This window comes from Camarhynchus parvulus, chromosome 8 (assembly GCF_901933205.1).
Source record: "Camarhynchus parvulus chromosome 8, STF_HiC, whole genome shotgun sequence".
Lineage (NCBI taxonomy): Eukaryota > Metazoa > Chordata > Aves > Passeriformes > Thraupidae > Camarhynchus > Camarhynchus parvulus.
Genome location: NC_044578.1, coordinates 2676273 through 2699868, shown reverse-complemented (window position 1 = coordinate 2699868; position 23596 = coordinate 2676273). Strand labels below are relative to the sequence as shown.

Sequence of the window (23596 nt, the reverse complement as noted above, 5' to 3'; positions counted from 1 at the left end):
CTGATTTATGTGGTTTCTGCAATCCAAGTTATTCTTTTTCTTTGATTCTTATTGTTCCCTTCCTCAAGTCAGAAACAGCATCTTGAAAATTAGGACTCTCTTCTCCCCATTTCTTGCCAATGGACAGCATTTATGTGCCACTTCTTTATGTGAAAATAAACCAGCAGAATTTAAAAGTCAGCTGATAAATAATTCGATTCTGCAAACTTGCATGTGCAAGTTGATAAGCTTGTCTGGTACCCAGCTGAAAATGGGCAGAGTGCAGACAAATGCATACAAAAATCAGCCTTCCTTAGATTCCTTGGAGGACCCAAGGGCTGTATTGTAACCAATTCTCTGGAAATTACCTGATCTGTGCACATAAACCTGGAAATTTTCTGATGCTGTTTTTTCCCATTGTGTTCATCCATGCCATGTGTACGTCCATGTGTGTGATTGTTGGGGCTGTCCCAGTGCAGGGCCAGCAGCTGGGCTTTGATGACCTGTGTGGGTTCCTTCCAGCTCAGGTATTCTCTCAATTTGGGGTTTGTACACCTGCAAGTTGCTGAAGTCATTAATGATGCCAACAACTGTGCCACCTTCAGCCCTGCTAATGTCACACATCCTGGCTTCCCCAGGCCACGTTTTCCATCAGCTGTATGGAATTCTGGCTTCCAGAAGGATTTGGGATGTGACCTTTAAAGAATGCTAATGCCCCCAGCATGAGTGACACGCTGCAGCATGATCATTACAGCCCTGTCAATACTCACTAACAACACCAAATTGAGAGCACCTGTCACCACCCTGTTCCATTGATCAAAGGTGCATTGATTGTATTTTGCTATGACATAATCCAGATAGTCCAAGGAAGGAGTGTGGACAGGGTCTTGCAGAGACACTGCTGCAAAGCCAGGCCTGTAGGGATTTCTTTAGGGATCTAAAAAATTCTTCCCTGTGAGGGTGAGGAGGGCCTGGCACAGAAAAGCTGTGGCTGCCTCATCCCTGGAAGTGCCCAAGGCCAGGTTGGAACAACCTGGAAGTGCTGTGGGAGGTGTCCCTGCCCATGGCAGGGTGGAACTGGGTGATCTTTAAGGTCCCTTCCAACCCAAACCATTCTGTGATGTTTTCTCCAGCTAGTGTGGAGATAATATCACATTATCCAGGTGAAACTCTCAGCTCTGTGCCCCTTTAAAACCTTAGGGTGCACCCAGTGTCTTGAAATGATAAAAATGGTTCTCCTCCTAGATAGCAGAAATATTTATTTGTGTGCTGGCTCTGGGAATGTAATTTAAGTCATTCTGGGGCTAGAATATAACTGGCACAAACCAAGTAGAAAATCAGTGGTTTTGAGTGAGAACACAGTGTTTCTCAGAGGATTTTCCTGGTTTATTTTATTTAGTAGCTAGTGTCTTTTGGAAAGTGTCTTTTGGAAAGATACTAGCTACTAAATTGGCTTTACATTCAAAAAATTGGCTTTACAGTCAAAAAAGTGATGGTACAAGGAAAGCATGGCACGAGGGAGATACATGAGAGCTCTATGCCCTGGAGAGAGGCAGAGAGAAAAACTTTAAAGAAAACATTTCTCCCGAGCTTCCTTCCCTGACAGCTGGTGGGAATTTTGGGAGAAGGGCAAAGTTAAGAGGACTCAGAAGTCAAGAGGAGCTGCTGAGTGCTCAGCACATTTGCGAATCAGTTCACTTGCTGAAGTGCTTCAGCAGAGCCTTTGGCATCTGGCTGGCTGTGCAGGGAGCAGAGACTGGCTGGTACCTGCGGCCAGGCTGGACAAGCCCAGGTTGTCACCAGGGTTTGAGTGTCTCCGTGCTGTGTCACCTCATTCCAGCGGGACAGCGTGAGGCTTTTGAAGCCCGAAGGGTTCACCCTCCCCCTCCGCAAGGCATCCCGTTTCCCCACAGCCTTATCTTGGCTGGAGGAGCCCTGCACAGCAGAGCTGCCTCTGGACTCTGTCAGCCGTGCTCCATGTGTGCACTTTTCCTAGGAAAGTGCCCCACTCCTGGCTGGAGCCTTCCCAGCCTCCCCCGGAGCTTGGCACTGACCTCGTGAGCATCGTGTTTCAAGCTTATTAATTTTCCCTGATATTTTATTGTAACTAAACTGAAACACTGGGTATCAGAAATCCTAGCACTCAGCATGTTTTGCAAATTATGAGCTGTGTCTGAGATGTTCCCTCTGCTTGCAGTTGACGTGCACCACCTTCAAGGATGGGGCACCTGCACGCAGGAGGGGCATGGGCTTCATTAGAAATAAGAAAGGAGGTGATGGTGGGAAAAATACAAAGATTCAGCTTCTATCTGTTCCAGACACGGGAGTTTGCACTATTTTTCATGGGCTCTTTAATAATCCTGGGAGGTCAAGACCTCAGTTTTATATCCTGTCCACAAGCCAGCACCTCTACCAAAAATAGTGTCCCCAAAGCATATCGGGATATCACTTCAGAACTGACTCAGAGGGAAGAGTGCCAGCAACTGATTTAGCTACACTGCTTTTGATAGCACCCTGGATTTTCCTTGGAGATGCCCCAGACATGTACTGACCAGCCTTAACCTTGTTTACTTTATGAGGTCTGAGAAGCCCACAGCCTGACATGCCCTGGCTACCCAGTGGGATATGTTTAGTGTCAAGTCCAGCAGCACATTCCCAGAAAACTCAGTATTAATTCACATGCTTATATTCAAAGAATTATTTCACATAACAGAGCAACAAGGTAATTGCTGCATACTTGCCTAAATTGGTAACAAGGTCTTTTAAAGTTGATATAACCCTCTCTGGGCTGTCTGCGTGCTCCTGTGTCCTGATTTGAGACCAGTCCTCTTTCCAAAAAGGTCATCTTTGTGTGTGCCCGCTGTTACTTTTCTTTCTATGCTTGCTTTTGGTAATACAGTGATAGAAATAAGTGATTTCCCCCAGTTTTAACTGGCCTGAGGCAGCTGTTATCCAAAATTAATCTTACAAAATATTGTGGGTAGCAATTATGTGCCGGGTTTATTTAGTAAAGTTCCCAGAGGTCCACATGACAGGGAGTCTCAAGTACAAGGCAGTTGTCTCCATCATGCAAATTTGGGGAATGAATTAATCAAGTGAAAGGTCAGCTGTTTCTGTTATCTATCTTGCCTATCAGTGCTGATCATCACACTTTCTGTGAGCTATTGAACAAGTCTAGACTGTGCTGGTAACAGAAACTTGCTTCCTTCAGTCCTATAGATGCAGATTTTCTTTCGAAATGCTGCCCAGCTGCTGAGTCTTGCAGAGCCTAGTAAAACAGAGAAAAGAGATCATAGATGTGCATCTGAAAAAACAAAGACTCCTCTCCAGCCCCGTCTGATGTGGGTGTTGCAGCTCATGCTGTCAGTTCTCCTCCATTATTAGCAGGCAGAGGGTGTGAGCTCCTCTCTGAGTGTTGTCTGTCACCCCAGATACTGGGGAGACCCTTGCAGATAACAGAGGCTTCATTCTTCCCTCTCTGGAGAGGTCTGTGCTGACAACAAAGGGCTCAGAGGCAGAAGCGTCGGGGACGGGCGGGTTTGGGAACTGACAGCCAGCTGTTGGCCAAGTGAAACCTCCTCCTTTTCTCCCTGCTTAGGAAAATATTCCCCTGCCTGTGGGCAGCCATCTCAGGGCACTGGAGGAGACCCTTTGCAGAGGTGCTGCAGTGTGTCCCCTTCCCTTGGCAAGGGTTGGAGCAGGCAGAAAGGCACAGGGAATGCATCCCCCCTTGGCTTTGAGTGTGCACCATGTGCAGGGAGAGCTGCTGGGAAGATCTCCTCCCTCAGAGGTCATTCAAGCAGCCAGATAAACTGCACTGCCCAGGATGTGAAGAAAGATTTAGGATTTATGAACGTTGGCTAGAGCCAAATCAAACATATTTGTTTGGTGGTGTGTTATTTGTCAAAATGATATCATCCTTCGTGCTGATAAACAAGGGAATTCTGACTGCACCCTGGCCTGAAAATGCCACACGTTGGCTTCAATGTGTGCTGTGTGCAGTGAGGAGCACTGGGGGGGACTTCCAATCCCTCTGGTGAGCCTGTGGCACCACAAGCACACAAACTTGCTCACTGCTCCTGTGCACACACAGAAATGGCCCAGCTGATTATCCCTGAAACACTCGGACTAATTCCACGGGTGTGAGCAGGACGTTTTGGGAAGCTCAGGATCCTGCATCCACGCTCATGCAGCAGGTGCCAGGCTTGGGGATGGAGCTTGGGGGATGCAGACAGGGGCTGAAGCGTCCTTGCCATGAGGGAAGGGCTGGGGTGGAGAGGCACTGCCAACACTCCAGGCGCGGAGCATGGGTGGGACTGGGGAAATGCAGCCTCCTCGTCCAGCTCTTCCAACAGGGAAAGTGAATCCCAGCATGTCCTGGCAAGGTGTGGGGTGCCCTGGCTCTTGTGGAGGGGCTGGGCTGGGCAGTGGATGCCTTTTTGTAGCCCAGGAGAGGCTTTTCTCCTCCTCACAGACACGTGTGTGCAGCCAGGGTGTGATAAACCTGCTGTCCCTGAGCTGCAGCCCGTGTGTTTTCTGCTATACTAAGCACTACACCAGTGAAGGCAGTTAAAGTCAGCAGCATGAAAATTAACATTTAAAAAGATACTCTATATTCCTTAGGAAAGCACTGCTATCCAAAACTCTCTGTGTGGGCTTGGGTATGAGAGGGAGAAAAAAAGATTATAATAAAAAATAGACTGCAGGCATAGAGTGAACAGTTGCCGTGACCTTGCCTTTTGTATGCCATTACACAATTCAATGGCAGTCCACTCAAACCTTGCTCTCGATCAATATCCTATTAAAGCAGCACAAAAAGTCTCTATAAACTTAGTGGTTAGCTATGTTTATAAATGGAACTCAGCATAATTAGATGGTCAATAGCAGGCTGTACTTGTAATTTTAAAATGAACATCACACATTTCATATCTGTTGTATTCGGCGAAGCCTCTTTGAATCTAATGATACAGTGTGGAGCAAACAAAGGCCTTGCAAAAAAAAAAAAACAAAAACCCACCCAGCTCCCCTTTCCTCCCAGCAGCAGCAGCACAGTGTGTTTCCCTTTGTTTACGGAGTCACAACACAGGAAAAAGTTTATTAGTCAAATGTCATGTTTCTCCCATTTAACCTTAAACACATTATCACTTCACTGCAGTGTTACACATGTAATGATCTTAGTCACATCCCAGCCCCTCTGTAAAAATAAATACATACAAATGGGGACAAAAAAGAGAGGCTAAATATTAGTATGGCTTAAAGAAAGTGCCATATTCCAAGGGAGACAAATACCAGCCTGGCTGGTTTTATTTAGTGGGTTTCCTGTTCTGTAATTCAGTAATTTTTTCAAAATAAATATTGCAATTGGGTTTAGTCAGAGGACTTTTTCTTAATTTCTCTATTAGTTTTCTTGACATTTGGGGTGAGGAGCTGAGCTGGAGGGAGCAGGCTGGGAGCAGGGTGATGCTGCCCTGCATCCCGGGAGTAGAAAAGTGTCAGGCAGAGGCACCAACCTTCCTCCTCCTCCTCCTCTGTTTGGGCAAACCAGCTCCTCCTGCCCCTCTGAGCGTGTCCCTGTGCACAGGGAACTTTTTTGATCCCAGCAGCTGAAATGGGGGCTCCAGGCTGGGTATGGGGTGAGAGGGATCCTTCCCTCCCACCTCCTTCCAGCTCATAGCCCTGGGTCAGGCAGCATCTCGAGATTTTTGCTTTGACTCACAGTTGCAGTTTCTGACATCCTTTCCCATTTGGGGGATGTTCCTGAGCTGTCAGGAGGTCACTTTGCTGCAGAGCATTTCTTGCAGGGGTAATGGTGTGGTTTAAATATCATTGCCTGGATTTTGTGAGGCTGCAGCTCCCAGCACTCTGCTCCACGTGGGGCTGGAGCCTGTTCCTGGGCATAGGAACAGGGGAAGGGAGGTTGTGTGGTGGATTGCCACATGCTGCAAGAAACAGGTTTGGTTTAGACTGAGTTTTTTTAGTTTAGACAGTGTTTTTTAGTTTAGACAGTTTTTTAGTTTAGGTAGTTTTTTAGGATAAGAGTTTTGCCACAGTTTGCACCACTCTGATCCCTTTGCGTACTCTGCAGAGATGCTGCCTTTGCTGGGAGTCATAGAATGCCAGAATGGTTTGGGTTGGAAAGGACCTTAAAGCTTACCCCATTCCAGCAGGGACACCTCCCACTATCCCAGGTTGCTCCAGCCTGGCCTTGGACACTCCCAGGGACGGGGCAGCCACAACTCCAGCATGCTGTTGTGATTTATGGCAGTAAATGCAATAACTGCAAGCTAAGGTACAAATGGGCTTTGGTGGAAGACAGGCACTGTCAGAAAGGCAGCAGAAGGGATTTTGGAGCAGCTCAGCCCTGTGCAATCTTTGCCACAGCACTTCTGGGGCAGAGGCCTTGAGCTGATGGTGGCGGGGTGGTGGCTCCTGTGCAAGGACTGCCACGGGGCTCAGGAACTGGCCCCCACAGCCCAGCCAGGTACTTTAACCTCTGCTGGTGTCTGTTAAAGATGAGTTTTGTTCTTTAACCCTCTGTTTTCAAACTGGCATTTGAGTGTGGCAAAGTGGTTTTGGCCAGTGACCAGCACAGCATCCTCAGTGTTTGCTACCGAGGCACCAGCCCCTGTGGGGTCAGCCCTTTCTGCTGTGCACTGAGCTTACACAGCATCAGCAATGCCTTTTTCCTGCCCTAGCCCTGCTCTGAGTATTCCTTTCTTCTATAGGGCCAACTCAAGAAATATCCAGCATCTGGGGAAAGGGCAATAAATGGGGCAGGGGAAAGAAAGAAGGGAAGCGTTACCCACATACCAGTTTTTCTTCCTTATCTCCTTGGAATAAAACTGTTTCATAAATCTGGCAATGTCCAGGAAGTTCATTGTGCCTCAGAAAGAAACGGTGCTTTAATTTAATGCTTGCCTTTTTATGTTCCTGTTTGGAAAGCTGTGTGCTTAACCTGTAAGTTTGGGAGGCAGAGAGTGAAGAGGAATTGCTCAGGAAAGGGTTTGCAGAGCACAAATCTGTTTGGCAAGGAAGTTGCTGAAAACTGTGGAGTAGATGCTGCAGAGAGTACCTTTATGATTGATTTCCATTCAAGTCAGACTGACTGCAGTGTGGTCATTTTTCTAACCCATAACTGCACACACTGCAGCAGTCTGCTATCTGCAGGGTGTCTGAATTATAGCAGTCCATGTCCCTGTTACCTTTTACACAAATTACTTACACCGGTTTCTTTTTCCATGCAAATTCATCAGTTTTACAGCCTCTTGTAGCTGCTGTCAGGAAACTGTTGCAGAAAGCACAAATTGATAAAACCAGTTAATTTTACTGTGCTTAATTTTTCTTTGCCTCTGTTAACACACCCTCTCATATACCCAGTGTGCAGGAAGCCTATGATAGTTAAGAGAAGATAACAAAGGATTTGAGTGTTCTTGTCATAAATTACTTCCCAACTTAATTCCTTTTAATGACCATTCCAGATTTTCTCAAGTTTTAATGGCCTTGTGCATTTTCCGTCCCTGGCTTTAGAAGTCTGTGGATATCCAGGCTGTTCCCTTTATGTCTCAATGACGTTCTTAAAAGATCCTTGCCAAACAACAACTAATTGTCTTGTGGGGATGATGAGGCAGCTGCAAAGCTACATTATTCCTCTGTCAAATCTGACATTGTGAGCTCCTTAAGACTTGGGGTGAAACACTGGCCCCGTTACAGTCAGTGGCAGCACTCCCAGCCCAGACATGTTAGCTGGGTGATAGGAGCTATCCTGTCTTCATTTCCTCACTCCTTCCCCGTTGGACTGAAAGATTTTTTTCATGTTTGAAAATGGGCCAGATTCTCAGACCAAAGATTAAACTTGGCTCAGCATCCCTGTGTGGCACTGAGACTGCCTTGCCTTTGTGGCTGTGAATCAGGGCTCTCAGACAATGCAGCCCAGGCCAAGCTGGTGCGTTTCATTGTGCAGGAGGTCCCTTTTCAGATGGCTCTGAAGTGTGAGAGAAACCCATGATCTGTGATTGTCAGCCCCCGAAGTTGCATTGTCCTGTGAATAGCACTGGAACAGCCACAGTGGACGTGGTACCATGTGCTGTATTAGTGGCATTTCGGCACGAAATCCATTCTCTGCTGGCTCCAACATTAAGCTGCTCTGCTCCTTGTCTGCTCCCAGAAGAATACAGCACGTGGAGTTCATGGCTTGTGCCTGCAAATTTCAGGGTGTGTAGGAATCTGTGATGTTTCATGTGAAACCAAAGATCCAGGACAGGGAAATTGCAGGGATTCGTATCCCTTGCAAGAAAAATTTCAGTACTGGGTAAGGTGATGGGGTGAAAAGTGGAAGGTCACTGCTGGATAAAACTTTTGGGGAGTCATAGCTCTGATTTAGCTGGAGGAGAGGCCAGAGGAAAGCTCAGATGCTCTTAGGCAGAAAAGAACTCAAGTTTCTCATCTGCTTTCTTAACCTCTGTGCTTGTGGCTGTACATCACATGCATCCCAGAGGTTCTGAGGTGTGTATTTCCCTGCCTGTGCTGCTTATAGATCCTGCCAAGCACTCTACAGGGATGATGCAGCCTATCTGTAACCATGCCAATAGAGACAACATGGTCCTAAAAGCAACAAGTTCCATTAAATGTTAGAATGACATTAATAGAAAAGCAGCACTTAGAGGAAGTCGTGCCGTAATTGTTTAATTTTAAAAAATAATAATAATATCTTTGGAGGAATGTAAGAGAGATTCTTTTTCATGGAACATTGTATTCTTGATAAAATTTCCATCTTCTTGATTGCAATGCCAGGTACCATTAGCATTTCCTAATTTCCACATCCCACCTGTTCCCATCGTGAAACTAAACACACCCATGAGGAAGAAGAAAGTGATTTTGAAGTGCAATTCATGCCATATTCACATGACTTACTGACTGCAATCTCTTTTGTTTCCCCAGCACCGATAGCTGCAGGAACAGGCCCTAATTTCTCCCTCTCAGATTTGGAAAGTTCTTCGTACTACAGCATGAGCCCAGGAGCAATGAGGAGGTCTTTACCTAGCACATCCTCTACCAGGTAATTTAATCTCTGCCTACCACCAGGTTCCTTGGAAACCCAGGCCAGCATCATTACTCATCTGGGAAAGTAACCATTAAATTCTCTGACAAGCTGTTTGGGGGCCTCACGATGTGGAGCTGTTTCAGATTCACAGAGCTGAATGTTCAGCTGGATTGCTGTAAAGTTCTTTTTGTGTGTGCAAGCCTCTAAGAAAAACTGCTGCGTGGACCTGTGTAGCTCCTGGTTGTACCTGGGGGTATCAGGAGAAGTTCCACTGGAATTGCTGAGTTCCAGCTTGTGGCAGAAGATAACTTGGAGCATAATAAGATGCAAGGAAAGTCTTAAGATAGACTTAAATGTAGTTTTTATTGTAAAAAGTGTTACCTGTGAGACTAAGACTGTTTTAGGATCTTGGTCTATAAAGCATTTAGTTTTCATAAAGCATTTAGAAGTTTGTGACTCAGCCTTTGGAAAACCAAATTGCTAATGCAGATGACTGCCCCATCTGATTTTGATTTTGACTTAGATGCCAACTATCAAACAAGGATATTTTTTATTTTTTACCTTTCACTTTAATCATCCATGAGATTAGATTTATAAACAAGCTCAGTCACTCGAGTAGTCTTGAACACTATTAAGGAACCAGATTGATTTTTCTTCCCCCACAGCCAAAATAGATCACTTATTTCAAAGACATGACAAGAAAGTCTAACTCCTGCCTAACGCTCTTTTACATTTTTATCTCAGCCTGCAGTGCCACCAGCTTTGCAGTGAGCAAGTGCACGTGTGAAAAATCTCTGTAGTTTGAATATAGCTGTTGTTTTTATTTTAAAAATAATAATCTTTAACGAGAGGCTCTTAGCAGTAACTTCTTACAGTTTGCAGTGATTGGAAGAACATTCTGTCTTGCACTTAGTGTGCACGTTATGGAGCTTGGTGACTACAATTCCCACTACACATCAATTAAAAACTTTGTGCTGTTTCTTTCTTGCCTGTAAACTGTGTAGCCTACAGCACTCATCATTAGCACCATTCTCAGGTAGAATTTACTGGTGACTCCAGAAGCAAAAGTGAGGTTATTAATGTTACTTAAGAGCTCAGTTGTTGCTCTTCTATTCTTCTGCAAATAGCTACCACTGATAAGGAGCTAATTATAAACAGCATGGGTAGTTAATAACTTGGTAATATGTTTGTTTTCCTCTCATTAGGCTGTTCCCAGTAAAAAAAAAAAAAAATTCTTTAAATACACAGACTCAGCAGAATTATCAGGCGGTAATTATATTGTATGCACACAATTTCCCCTATTGACACATAACAATTCTCTAAATTAAGGAATGGCCAAACCTGCATTCCACACATGCCACAAGACTTATTCTTCCTGTTTCTCACCAACTGGTTTTGCACACCCGCCAGCTCCTACCTGTGCAGAGCTTCGGGTGGGGAGGCTGCAAGCTCTAAACCAAGAGTGGAAGATTTTATGTCTGTTAAATGTGTTCCCCCTACACAGAGGAGCCTGTTCTTGAATGCCTTAAGTCTTAATAGAATACAGATTTGGGGAAAAGGAAAAAAAAAAAAAAAAAGTGAGCTGGCCCAGCCTTGGAAAAGTACTTAGAAGAGAAATTCTCAGTAAGGTCCCCACACAGTCTGTACAACTCATTATGGAAAACAGAGCCAAGCTGAGTGTCTTTGGCTCTGGGATCCTCTCCCTGCAGAACTGCTGGAGCCAGCGGCCACCAGAGACCACTCAAAGGGCTCTTCTGTGTCCTGAGCCTCTGGTGAGGGAGGTGTGATGTATCACGGGGGGATTCTTTAATGCTGACACTGGCCAGAGATACCCATTGGGGGCTTTCTGTGCTTGCTGGCACAGCTGCAGAGTCAAATGCTTCTTATTGTAGGATAACGTGAACATTTGAACCAAGAATGGATTCTTCCATCATCCACTTGCCTATGTTCCTTCTTATGGGACTGGGCTAATTGAAAAGATTGAAAATAAAAGTTTGAACTGATAAACAATTTGCTTTCAGAATTAGCCGTGAAAAAAATCTGGCAATGAAAATAAGTCTCGTGTGTCATCACCGTATTCATTCAAACTGCAAGAACCGTGCAATGCAGATGAAATTCTTGCCTTTTTATTGACCTCTGCGTGCTTTGGAAAATGTCCTACTCTGAATCTGTGAAAGCCTAAATGTCAGACTAACTTCTGGTCAAACTGGTGCCTGTTTAGGGGTATGGCCTGTGAAACGTTGTTCTGTGTCTCACCAAAGCACCCTAAATCTGTTCCGCCTTGAGTTGTTCCCAAGCATGTCCCAACAGCAGTGCCTTGGTTCCTCTTCCATGCCCTCATGGTGTGTTTCTTGCATTCTCAGCTCCACAAAACGTCTCAAGTCTGTGGAGGATGAGATGGACAGCCCTGGTGAGGAGCCGTTCTACACAAGCCAAGGGCGCTCTCCAGGCAGTGGCAGCCAGTCCAGTGGATGGCATGAAGTGGAGCCAGGTAAGCCCCGGCTCTCAGAGCCTCAGAACTTCATCTCCACGTGCTCTGTTTGGTTATCAGGATTGCTGTGTTAGAGAGGTGACCAGCTCTAGACGTCTCGTCACTTCCGAGAAACGGCCTCATGAAAATATGGCAGTGGTTTTATTGCTCCTGCAGCTGTGAATGTTTCTGTAGTGTGTCACTTCTGTGTTTTGGCCAAATATCTGAAGTATTTAAATAATGCAGCAGAAGATAGGCGGTCTTTTTCTGTCAAATTGTCCAGATCCAGTTCTGGGATAGCTTTTTCTAGCAAAAAGCAGTACCTGTCTGGGCTGTGCTCCATCAGTTATGCTGCTTAAATAAATATCCCTAAACTCATATAAGGTAGAAGGACTTTTCAAGCATTATACAACACTTGAGATCACTCAGTAATGACTTTTAAGAGACTTACAGAAGGAGTTGTTTTATTAATCTGTAATGCTGTGAAGTGTGATTGGAGGCTTCATATCAAAATAGATATCACTGGCTGTTACACTTCAGAATGTTGAGGAAGCTCTTTGGCCTCTTCTCAGTTAATTTTTGTGTGTGATCTTTCCTGTTGATCATTTTTTTGGGTTATGTTACGTTACATACTTGACTGTCCATTGATCACTTATTCTGAGATCATCTGGGTGCTTAATACTCTTGGAAATATTTTTCTGGGTCAGTGCTATGTGCGCAGGTGAAGTTAATGCCTCAGTGTTGCTTACAGCTAAATAATCAAGTATTTATTGCCAATAAAAATAAGAGAAGTCTTATTTGTTAGAGGAAAGCAAGCAGTGCCTCCCAGGGTTTGGGAAGGTCCTCTAAAAGTGCAAAGGATCTTTTGCAATATGTATTTTTTTGTCTTTCTTGTTCGTCTGGATTTAAAATAGTACGGGTTTGGTTTGTTTGGAAGAAACACATGCTTGTCCAGGGCACTGTGTATAATGAACTATAGAGCACAGAAAAGTGAATTCGACCTGCACAGCATTAAAATCAGTTCTGTGGGCACTTGGCCAGCCACCTATATCCTTCATCATGTAGGAAACATACCCACAGCTTTCTCTGGAGACCCTGTCAAACAGCTGTCCTTTACAGCATGCCCAGAAAGTCACCAAATTTGGGCTATTCCAGACTGGGAGGAGACTGATTCCTGTGCCTGGGAGCCCTTGGAGGATCCCCTGCCAGCTGCCCTCTCTCCTCTAATGAGGAGGAGCCAGCTTGTGGGCCCTTATTGACTGCAGATGTGGCACTTTGGCAGGAGGAGAGGGTGGACCTGCAGGCAGACAAGTGCCAGGCTCCCCGTGACTGCCTTGCCACCGCCGTCCCCAGGGCTCTGCTGTTTGCTCGGAGGTGTCCTGCTCCCAGGCACCAGGAGCTGTCCCCTCCATCAGCTCCAGGCTGCAGATGATGCAAGGCAGAGCTTCACCTTGCGCTGAACCTGCGCTGGCAGAGCGGCAGGAGCGCGGACAAAAGCTCGGCGTAGAGGGACAGATCCCAGCCTGCTCTGCAGACACAGATGGCTGGAAACTGGTGGGGTCACTGCTTCTGCAGCCCTGCCAGGCTGGGGGACAGCTCCCCCCAAAGTTTGGGGGTGCTCGTTGTTAATGACAAATGTTCTCCATTTGTGCAGCAGCCAGAGGTTGGCTATTAATTCTGCTGCCACTGCTGGTGGTTTTCCCCACATGTGGTCATTACCTCTGGCTCGTCCAAGCCCTGGCTTGATGGTGGCACCGAGCTGCTGAGCTGGGCAAGGGAAGTACCCAAAGCCTTCACAGTGCCTCCAAAGCACCTCTGCTGCTCTTGGCACCACTGGGCGCCCATCATGACGAAGCACAGCTGCCTATGTCAAACTTCCTGAGGTGCTCAGAAAGGCAAGAACAAGTCAGACAAGAGAAGGTTCTTCCTTCCTCGTGACCTTCCTCACTTATTATAGAAAAATCCCAGATTCTGTGTAGTCTTGCCTGTAAAATGGCAGAAAATCACCTTGCAGCATCAGGGACTGTAGCCAGGTACCAACCAGATATAGCTCAGATTCACCAAGCCATCTATCACTGTCACAGCTGTGAAGAAAAAGAGCTTTCTTTATCCTGCCCACGTGGGATGCACTTCTAAGCCATCCCTGTGCTATATCCACGCAGCCCCACCCCAGTGCTTCTGCCCTGGCTTTCCAGCAGCCTGTCCTCTGAATTCATTGCCTCAGCTTCTCTGTGAAACAGGGTCACTGCAAGAGCACGGCTGACAGAGGGATTACCTGAAGAGCCTCAGCTCATCAGTGGTGAAGGACAAAACAGTGCTGAGTGTCCTTCCTTGCCAGGGCGGCAGTGGTGTGTCACTGGCCCGAGGTATTTCCTGAGGGACACGTCCTGCTGTGGTCTGTGCACAGACATCACACCTGGGTGTGACACTGACCTCTGTGGCCTTTTGTGTTCGACACGGAGGTTTCACCTCCAAAATGTTCGAGGAGTCTTTAGTGGGGCATCTGCCTAGAAAATAATTTGGTCACCTGAAAACTGTACAAGTGATGTTAACATCCCGTTTTAGCTGGGGGCTTTCCACAGCAGTCCTCTCTGAGAGGGAGCTTTGGAGCCTGGACCAGTTTCAGATCCATCCTTTCCGATGTCTTTATTTCCAGAGAAAGGCCTTGCCATTGATTTAATCTACAATCAAAATGGTGGCACAGGTTTTAGCACACAGTAATCTCTGAGCTTCGGTGTTTTGTTTTCTTCTCGGTGAAATTTGCTGCAGAAGTTTAAAGACTAAACCCATCTTTTTGTTTAGCTTGGCACTTCTTCCCCGCAGCTCATTTTGTGCTGTGTGGGATAACACAGGTATCAGCAGTGCAGAATGGGGCTGCTTCAGAAGACAGGCTGAGGTTTTATCCCGTGCTGGCAGAGCAGTGCAAGCCAGGTTTCCAAAGTCCATAATTAAACCCTGTCCTTTGGGTAACTGGCCAAACAACAGGAGGAGGAAATCAGAGCAAGGAAAGGAAGCTTAGACTTGTCTGTGGGATGGCTGCTCTGGCTGGGAAGGAAAGTTCAGAGAGGAGCCAGCAGCCAACCTCCCAGCCCAGTAGGATCCACACCAAAGATAATAATACATCCTTTGCCTTTATTGCCTTTGAGTAGATTGCTTCCTCACAGGAGATTTAGATTTATGCAGAGATAGCTTCTTGGCCTATATGCCTTGACAGGTTTATGGGAGTGAGAGGATGAATATTCCATCTCTGTGTGTCGCATCTGCTTAATTTTGAGGTGTGCACATGAGAAAGAGGGGAGACTCAAACCCTGGAGCAGGTGTGAAGCACACACGTGCTGGTGGCACAGGCACTGGGAGAGGGTGGTACTGAAAGGTGTGGCCTGGGACAGTGCAGGGAAATCAGGGCTGTGGGAGAGGGAGATGGGAGAAATGCACTTCAAAGAGAGCAAAACCTGTTAGAAAAAGGGAAAATGAGAAGACAAGCTTTAGACCATACAGAAGGGAAAAAGAACAAATGCCAGAAAAACAAAAGTTTGACTTCCTAGAAAGGAAATATGAAATGGAATATGTGAACTCCTCCTGGAGAAGGAGAGCACTCCAGGCAGAGGGTTATTTACCGCCAGCCGTGACTAGCCGCTCTACATCTGTCTCCATTTTTTTCTCTTGAACAAATTCCCTTTTTGGATACTTTTCTTCCTGCTTTGCTTCCCTGTGATTGCCCCTGTAAGTGGTCTTTGGAGGGCAGGCTGTATGCTCAGAACATATGTGCAAACTGGCCGGGGAACAGAAGAGGACAAAACCACTCTGTGTGCTATTTCCATCAGGCAGTGGATGCTTCCCCTGTGCCTGCTCCTGTGTGCAGGACACAGGCTGCACCTATTGTCCATCCACAGCCCTTCCTCTGGGCTTTCACTTGCTCTGCTGAGGCACCCTGGTGTCTGTCTCATGGTGAGACTTTGCTGGGCGTAGATTCTCCATGCTTCACCCACCTGGGTGTAGATCCTCCATGCTTCACCCACCACCAGCAGCACGACCTCTCCCTTCGTGGCACATCGGGCCTGCAGTGATGAGCAAAGGACTCAGCTTTGTTTCTTTTACAGATATTTCCTGTGACCAAGGGTGCAGCAGTCTCCCTGTACGTCAGGTGTGACAGCCAAAGCAAGCCCCAGCATTAATCCCATGTTCCTTGGGCTGTACTCCTTGAGTCTCACATCCATTTACCTGCACTCGAAAGCTCCTGGGGAGCTCTCCGACATAAAAAGGCTGGAGTCTGCCAGAAAAGATGAATTTCCTTTCACAACAGGAAGGCTTAGGAAGTAAAACAAAGCAGACATGTAGTAAATTACTTCTGCTTTTCAAATACCTTTTGCGGTATCCTCCTTACCATTACTTTATCTCAGCACTTTCAGTACATAACTCTTGTTAACTGAGAAGAAGGGCAAGAGAGGATAAAGATGATGTTAGTAAGAAAATAAGGCAACATCACACTGGCTTTGAACTCCTGCACAAAGCTGGCCTGTGTTCAGTTCTGTGGCAGCTCTGCTTGTAATGGGGGTAAGCCATAATTACAGGTATATGTTTTTTAATTCCATAATAAGCAAATATTGAGTTAATGTATATCTCTATTCCACTTATGCAATTTTTTTTTAATGCATTCTCTTGAACCAATCCAGGAATAATGTTCACATTGTGCTCTCTCAGTCATTTTGTGGAACATATGGATGGCATTTGCCAAGTCTGCTTCCATTTTGTTTCTACAGCATGGCGTGGAAAGAAATGTTTAAGATGCAAATTCAGAGTAACCTAATGGATTCTTTACTTAGGTATTCCACTTGTTTCTTTACTTAGATCTTCTACTTTATTCTTAGATCTTCTACTTGTATTTCCACACAGTAGTTCAGTCCCTAGAGGACAGGAATCCCAGGAAAGGTTCATGTTTGCACTCCTTGCACTTCTTGAGGTATCTGAAGAGACAAACAGAGCTCTGCTTTGGTTGTGGCCTCGACCAACTTGGTTTGCAAAATGGCTGGAGCTCTGTGCTCCTTTTTCCACTGAGAGACTGGTGTGGCTGTTCACGTCATGGTCATCTCCTTGCCCCAGCTCCAGCCTGGATGTTCTGCTCCCACTGTGCTGTGCTGGGCCTTTGTCTGTCTTCACCTTGAAAACCCCAGGAAACAAACAAGACTTTCAGTGCAGAAACCTTAAGGAATTAGTAATACCTCTTGCACTGCATGGCTGATAGACATATTTGTGAGGTTGATAATTTCACATGAACCTGCAGAAAGCTGGAGAGCTCCCAGTTAGACTGCTGGACTCATCTGTGGTGGTGACGATGCTTTTAAAGTCAGACTCATGACTGCTCACTGAAACACCCGGGCTGCTGCTGCTTGTTCTCATGCCACCATCTAGGGAACTGTCTGAAAGCAGTTTCTGAGGAATTTCTGTTCTACTGAGGAGCTGAAATCTCATTTTGGAGTATTTCCCTTGCAGTGTCAGTGACCCCTAACTTAACTCTCCCCATGGCTGGTTATGGAACAACCACATGCAGGCAACCAGTCCAGAACTTGTCTCAATAATGCTTTTCTTAAATCTGGCGTGGGCTTTCTCCTCTGCATGCAAGAAAACTTCTCCATGTTTACTGAGAAACTTTTATTTATGCCATATGTACCAGAAAAGCTCATTCAGGCATAGTTCAGATGACCACAAAAGTTTGTTTTCAATGTCTGTTTGGAATTACATCTTGGAAATTCGAGAGAAAGTGCTATAAGGGAGATCCTAGATCATTTTCTTTATGCCCTGAGCACAGTTGTTGCCTGGCACTGCCTGGAAGATAAAATTTTATGTGTGGTGTGTCCCATCATCAGCGATGCAGAGTGTGTCTGGTCTGTCCTCAGGCAAAAGGTCTGTGGGCTCATCAAAGGCCTTGACATCCTGCACTAACTCAGAGCCCAGAGAAGTTCTCAGTGATTGTGCTGCGTTACTACCAAAGATTCAAGGGATTGACTGCAGAAAACATGATGAAAAACATGAGAACCATGTATTATACAAAATAAGGAATAGAAAAAGAATCCCTTTTCACTGGGAAAACATTCAACTGCAGACCTGGAGTATTCAATGTCAAATAACTCTCTGGCACTACTTTTCAGTGGCTTGCTGCAGTGGGCAGTTTTCTCTGGGTCATAAATAGACAGAGGAATTTCACGATCTTAATTCATTTCCTTCTGCTGAACTTTCTGGATACTCACAGGCCTACAGAAGAAAGACAAAGCCTAGGCAACATCCCTTTTCCTTAGACCAGAGGAGGTCTAACATCCAGGATCCCTGCCAATTGAATTTACTCAGTATTTCCCAGATGTGACTTTGAATTGCCCTGTGGTTCTCAGTGTGGGAGGTCAGGCAGTCCCAGAGCTGTTCTCCCTGTACCTGCCTGGTGCAGCAGCTTCATTACACACCTCAGCACATCTCCCAGCAGGCACCAGGGCCATTTTTTCCTCCACTGAACTTAATATCTAAAGACAGTGGGAACATTTCACACACAATGGTTCAGGCTGGAAGGGAGCACAGTGGGGTCATCTGGTCCCACCTCCCTGCTCGAGCAGGGTCATCCCAGAGCACAGGGCACAGTCTTGAGTGTTTCCAGTGAGGGAAATTCCACATCTTCTCTGGGCAACCTGCTCAGGAAAGAAGTTGTTCCTCATGTTCAGGATGAACTTTGTTCTTTAACATGGAGTTCAGCAAGGCCCCACATGCAGGCAGCCACCTAAAAAGCTGACTCCAAGTGAACAGGTAGATGCTTGAAGTGAAATGTATGATGGGAACACACTTCAAGGAACTCCAGCAGCTGTAGGATACAGAGCTTTCCTTAAATGTCTTTTTTTTCATAGAGTCCATGTGCTGCCATATCCCTGCTCTCTGCATTACAGTATCCCATCAAAACACAAGCTGCCCAGTGGTTTTCAAGAACATAAGATTTTTCTTTTCTTCTAAGAGCAATAACACTTATCAACTTTTACTGAAATACCATATCAGCTCCTTGTCACTGGCAGTCTACAGTTCCTGCCGCTAAAAGTTTAATGCATTTACAGGAGCACTTAGGCATCAAGACTTTGATATCACAATCTGTTAGTCACAGGTGCTACATGATAGGTTTGTGTTAGCACATTATAGATCTTTTATCAGATACTGCACAAAATGTGTGTGTTTCTCTGCCAGGCAATCAGAATCAGGCTGCTGCATAGCTGATGAGTTACTCACCAATATAAGTTGTTGTTTATTTTAAACAGAACTTTCCCAGAACTGCACCTTAATGGATAAGTTAAACTCTAATTGGTCAAGGCCAGTGAAGACCAGGAACTCAATGGAGCCAGGAGAAACACAGCAGGTCCTTGGTGGTGCTTTGAGCGTTGTCAGTCTTTCACAGTGGCACTCGTCAAGCCGAGTGATTAACATTGCTCATTTGCCATCGCAGACAGAGTCATTTTGACAGCAAATTACCACTGGATCAATAGCTCAGCTTGTCTTTGGCAATCCACGTAGTAGCATGAGACCTGTGACAACTTGCCATGCTGCTGGCAGTGCTGCCTCAAAACCATGGAAGGAAGTTGGAGGTAGGGGAAGAACCGAAAAGTCAGCTCAGATTGAAAAGTTCTAGATGCTTTCACATCCCTCCAGGGCTCCTTTTATTTCTTTTTCCAGACTCTGGACAACACAAAAGAACTTGGCCTTGGGATTCAGCCTAAAGTGTACTTTCCATTTTTAATAAAATTAGTAATCCCATGCAAGTGTTGAAGCACATGCCTCAGCTTTGCTGTAATCCTCTGAGGAAAACATCCCTTCAGCGTGGTCCCGGAGAAGTCGGGCGGTCGGTCAGCCTTGTGGCTTTGCTCCTTGCATCCCGTTCCAGATGTCAGGAAATGCATCATTTAAAAATGGAGATGGAGCTGTAGGAGTTCTGAGTCGAAAATGCAGAAAGAATTCTCCTGTAGTTATCAAATTAAAGCTGTTTTTGACTGGCCTGGTGCTAACATCACCCCTACGTGCTGCTTTCACTGACCTCAGCAGCTGAGAGAAAAGCAGATCTTTTGTGCACTGGCACAGTGTAAGGTCACCTGAGGTATTTCTGTCACCAGACACAATTCACATCACCTGCATCCTTTTTTCAGACATATGGGAAGGATTTCCTGCATAGAAAACTATTCCCTGACAAAGGCTGGAACGATGCTTCCCAATGAGATCAGGATTCCTGGGATGGCCCTGCTGTGTTGGTCATCCATGGGCCTGAACTTCCTCAGAAGTTGTTGGTGGCCAAGCAACAGTTTGTTGCCGCCCGTTGTTGACCAGAAAATCAAAGAATCCCAGCATGGTTTGGCTTGGAAGGGATCCCACGGCCCCAGGCAGCACCTCCCACCACCCCAGGTTGCTCAGAGCCCCATCCAGCCTAACCTTGGACACTTCCAGGGATGGGGAGTCCTCAACCTCTGCCCACAACAGCCCACAAAATGTAACTTAAAGCAAAGACAGTGATGTGTCTTGGGCCTCACTTTTGACGCTGAGTGAAAACTCCCACCTTCCTTGGCACTGAGACAGAAGCAGACAATTTCCACAGGTGAGCTCTGAAAGACACAAGCTCCTCCGGCTGACGGTGGCTGTGCATTTCTTGCTGATTTGGGGCCTGTCAAACCTGAATCTTTGTGAGCTCCAGACCGGTCTCCTGTGACCCAGAGATCCTTGAAGATCATCTGATAGTGCAGCATGGGGCTGCTAAGTTGCAAAATGGCATTAAACACATTAAAAGTAGGCTTCCAAAAATTGAACTAGTCTTCTTGTTTGCTTCTGGGACCAATTCAGGATGTTGACTTGGATCTATAAACTCTCCTATAGATTAGATCTTGGTTGGGAAATGGACTACATTCCTTTCATGTGCTGTCTTAGCAGTTGAGATCAGCAGACTTGCTTTTTCTAAAGTGTTTGGGAAGCAGAAGCAATATTTTATCTCCTGTGGTATGCTGCTGGTATAGAAATGTTCAGGCTTATTAATTCTTCAGGACACAGGAAAGTCTTCATCACCTGTGTAGGCAGTCATGGGAAAAGACCCACTGCAAAGACTCCATTGAACTCTTTCTTTTTTATTTTTTTTTTGAAAGCAGCTGGAAAATATTAGTAATCTTCAGAGCCAATATACAGTACATATTGAGAGCCAGTAAATGATGCATATTATTGCAAATTCCTGTGCACTTCTGCATTTTATAAAACAGATAACTAAAATACTCACCTAGCCAGATCGGCTCCCCCAGGGATGCACATTTCCAAGCAGAGGACAAACCAAAACCACAGAACAGAACAAAATTAGCCAAATAGAATGGCTAAGTGTTGGAAACAAATGGTTTTAAGATCACTGAGTAAGGAGCGTGACCTCCTTTTGCATCAGTCAAGGCAACTGTGAAACTTTGTGAAAGAAGCTCACCACAAAACAGATGCTGGGCTATCTTAGGTAAATAAATTACAAAAAAACAATAATAAACCCCCCCACACACACTTTTTACAAAGCACAGCTGTGTAAATATTGCATGAGACAGGGGAGAGGGGGAGAGATGTAACATACACCCTTTTTTATGCAGAAGTTCTGCTCTGGGCACTGTTTATTAACATTCCCAGTACAACCATCACTCCAGTGCCTAGCACACAGCGCAGCTACTGTGCTCCCTGCACATGTTTGATCTTGGCTTTCGAGGAGAAAACAGGCTTTATTTTAAAGGAAACATTTTCACCCAGAGATAAAAGGTGCAAGGAGAGGTGTTAGGAGACGGGAGGAATTACAGGATCATGGAGTGGTTTGGGTTGGAAGGGACCTTTAAAAGCTCATCCCATGGGCAGGGACACCTTCTGCTGTCCCAGGCTGCTCCAAGCCCCATCCAGCCTGACCTCGGACACTTCCAGAAGACTGTACAGGACCAGGTACAGGAAGAAGACAAAAATCTCATCTCTTTGTCCCATTCTCTTTCCCACACCTTCTGCCACACTGACTTTAGATGTGCTCCTGCTTCTGCACCGGGTGAGGAGCAATTGTCCTTAATTTCATGGTGCTGGATGCCTACTGCAATTTTCCTGCTTCTCAACTGCCAGGTACAGCACATCCCAGCCTACAAAAATCTGCCCTCAGAGAGGAACAAACGGCTCTTCTCAGCTAGACCAAAGTCTCACCTAGACAGGCAGTTCACTCTCTCTGACAGGAGCTGATGGTGGACACTTCAGAGAAGATAACAGTAGGAGAGGCATCCAGTGATGCTTTTCAGAGTACAGCCTCATGGATTTTGGCAGCAAACAGCTTGGTTTCATGAGCCAGAGGTTTTGTTCACGTCTTTGTGACTGACTGCCTTCACTGAACTTTCCTTTCAGAGATGTGCTTTTAACCCATTCTTTATTTTGGCCCCCACAACATCGCATGGCGGAAAGTTCCAGTTTTACTCAATGCTGCATGAGGAAAAACCACTTCTTTTGTCTGCTGCCTGATAATTTTGCTGGATGCTTCTTAGTGGTTTTCTTTTTCACTGCCAGAAGTGGTGAATAAATCATTCCCCGGTTACTTTCTTTACTTTCCTTCAAGTTAAGTGCTGCCCAACGCTTTGACCGCAGCAGTCAGCGAGCACAGGGAAGCACAGAAATCCATCTAGCAGCCTCTGAGCTCGGGTAACAGCTTGGCTCAGTGGCTGCAGAGCCATCTTATACCTGCAGAAATGTCTGTGTGCTGTGACTGCAGCTGTGCTGTCCACCCAAAGTGGGTTTTCTGTGACTTCCACCCCAGAGCTCACGCTGTGAATGCAGTGAGCCTGAAGAAGGGATGATGTTTTAAGTTCTTTCAATCTCCAGCTTCAAAGAAACTTAAACCTCAGCATCTAGCATGGCTACAGCTCTCTTCTGGTTCCATCTTGCTCAGGGAAGAGCAGGAGATCCACAACATCCTGCACCTCTGCTTGTCCTCACCACTCCAGCACAGCCCTACTGACATCATCCTTTCTGCTCTTCCCTTACATCAGTGCTCACTGCTATTTTTAGTGTGATATACACCAAAAAGCATAACATAAAGAGATCCTCTTGCTAAATTTAGCTGGGAAATTATAGGCTGTTTTACTGTTTTGTGCACAGTCTTCATTTGCCTCAATAGATTTGCATGCAGATCTTCAAACCCCAAAAAGCCAGACAAGTGAGGTGGTACCTGCAGCCCCAAGAGCAGCACTCTGGAGAAAAATGGGACTGTTTTATCTCAGCAAGGGCTGGAGGCAAAGTCTTGGGTTCCACTTATAGGAGGGAAATAATTTTATTAAAAAAAAAAAGTAAGGATTTACAATCAACGAGATTTGAAAAATATGAATGTATGGATTATCTTTCTTCGCATTTAGTGTTTTATTGCAGCAGCCCACGTTTGTCTCCAGGAGTATTATCCATGATGCAGCACACTAATGCACTGCCTTGCTCTGAACAGGAGAAAGCACTTTGGATGTAGTCCAGGTTTAACCCTGTCTCAGGGCTTGCTTTTACTTTTAAACAAAATAGCAGCAAATGGAAGCGAAGCACCATCCTGACTCTTCCTCAGAGCGTGGCCAGTCCTACACATGAGGAGCAGCTTTGAGACAGAGGTGATGCTCATTCCCACTTGGTTCATGACTCCTCTTCCTCTCTTTGCCCTTTCAGTCCCTACAACCCACCTCTGTTCTCCATCCTTGAGTGAAATTCCCCCAACCACACATAACCTAAAGGTGCTCTGCCAGGAGCTGCTCCTGGTCAAAGGGACTGTTGGACATCTGACATCAGACTGGTCCCTGAAAAGACCCCCGTCATCCAGGCAGAATTGCAAATCCTGGCTGTTTGGAGGTTTTAAAAATTAAAACATTCCCCCAAACAGCTGTATTTCTTATGCAAATCCCCCACCAAATGGTACCTTGTATTAGAGAAATTGTTTGTCCTCTGTTTAAAAATGATCATCTAGAAACCCATTAATTTTGGGGGGGAAAAGGTTTTAAGAGGACAAAGCAGGCTTACAAACCACATTTCTCCCATGCCCTGTGAACTGTTGTGCTATTGTGATTTTACAGTGCTATTTCTTTGCTTCT

At 45.8% G+C, this 23596-nt stretch overlaps 1 protein-coding gene across 15 annotated transcripts in view; it reads left to right on the top strand.

Annotated features, from left to right (window-relative positions):
* Window positions 1-23596, top strand: part of NFIA (nuclear factor I A) — a 348766-nt gene that overhangs the window by 259129 nt on the left and 66041 nt on the right. For all 15 annotated transcript variants that reach the window (XM_030953281.1, XM_030953289.1, XM_030953282.1 and 12 more), the window contains 2 exons: window positions 8917-9034; window positions 11383-11510. In XM_030953281.1, the coding sequence (XP_030809141.1) occupies window positions 8917-9034; window positions 11383-11510 (246 nt within the window). The remainder of the gene's footprint in view (window positions 1-8916; window positions 9035-11382; window positions 11511-23596) is intronic.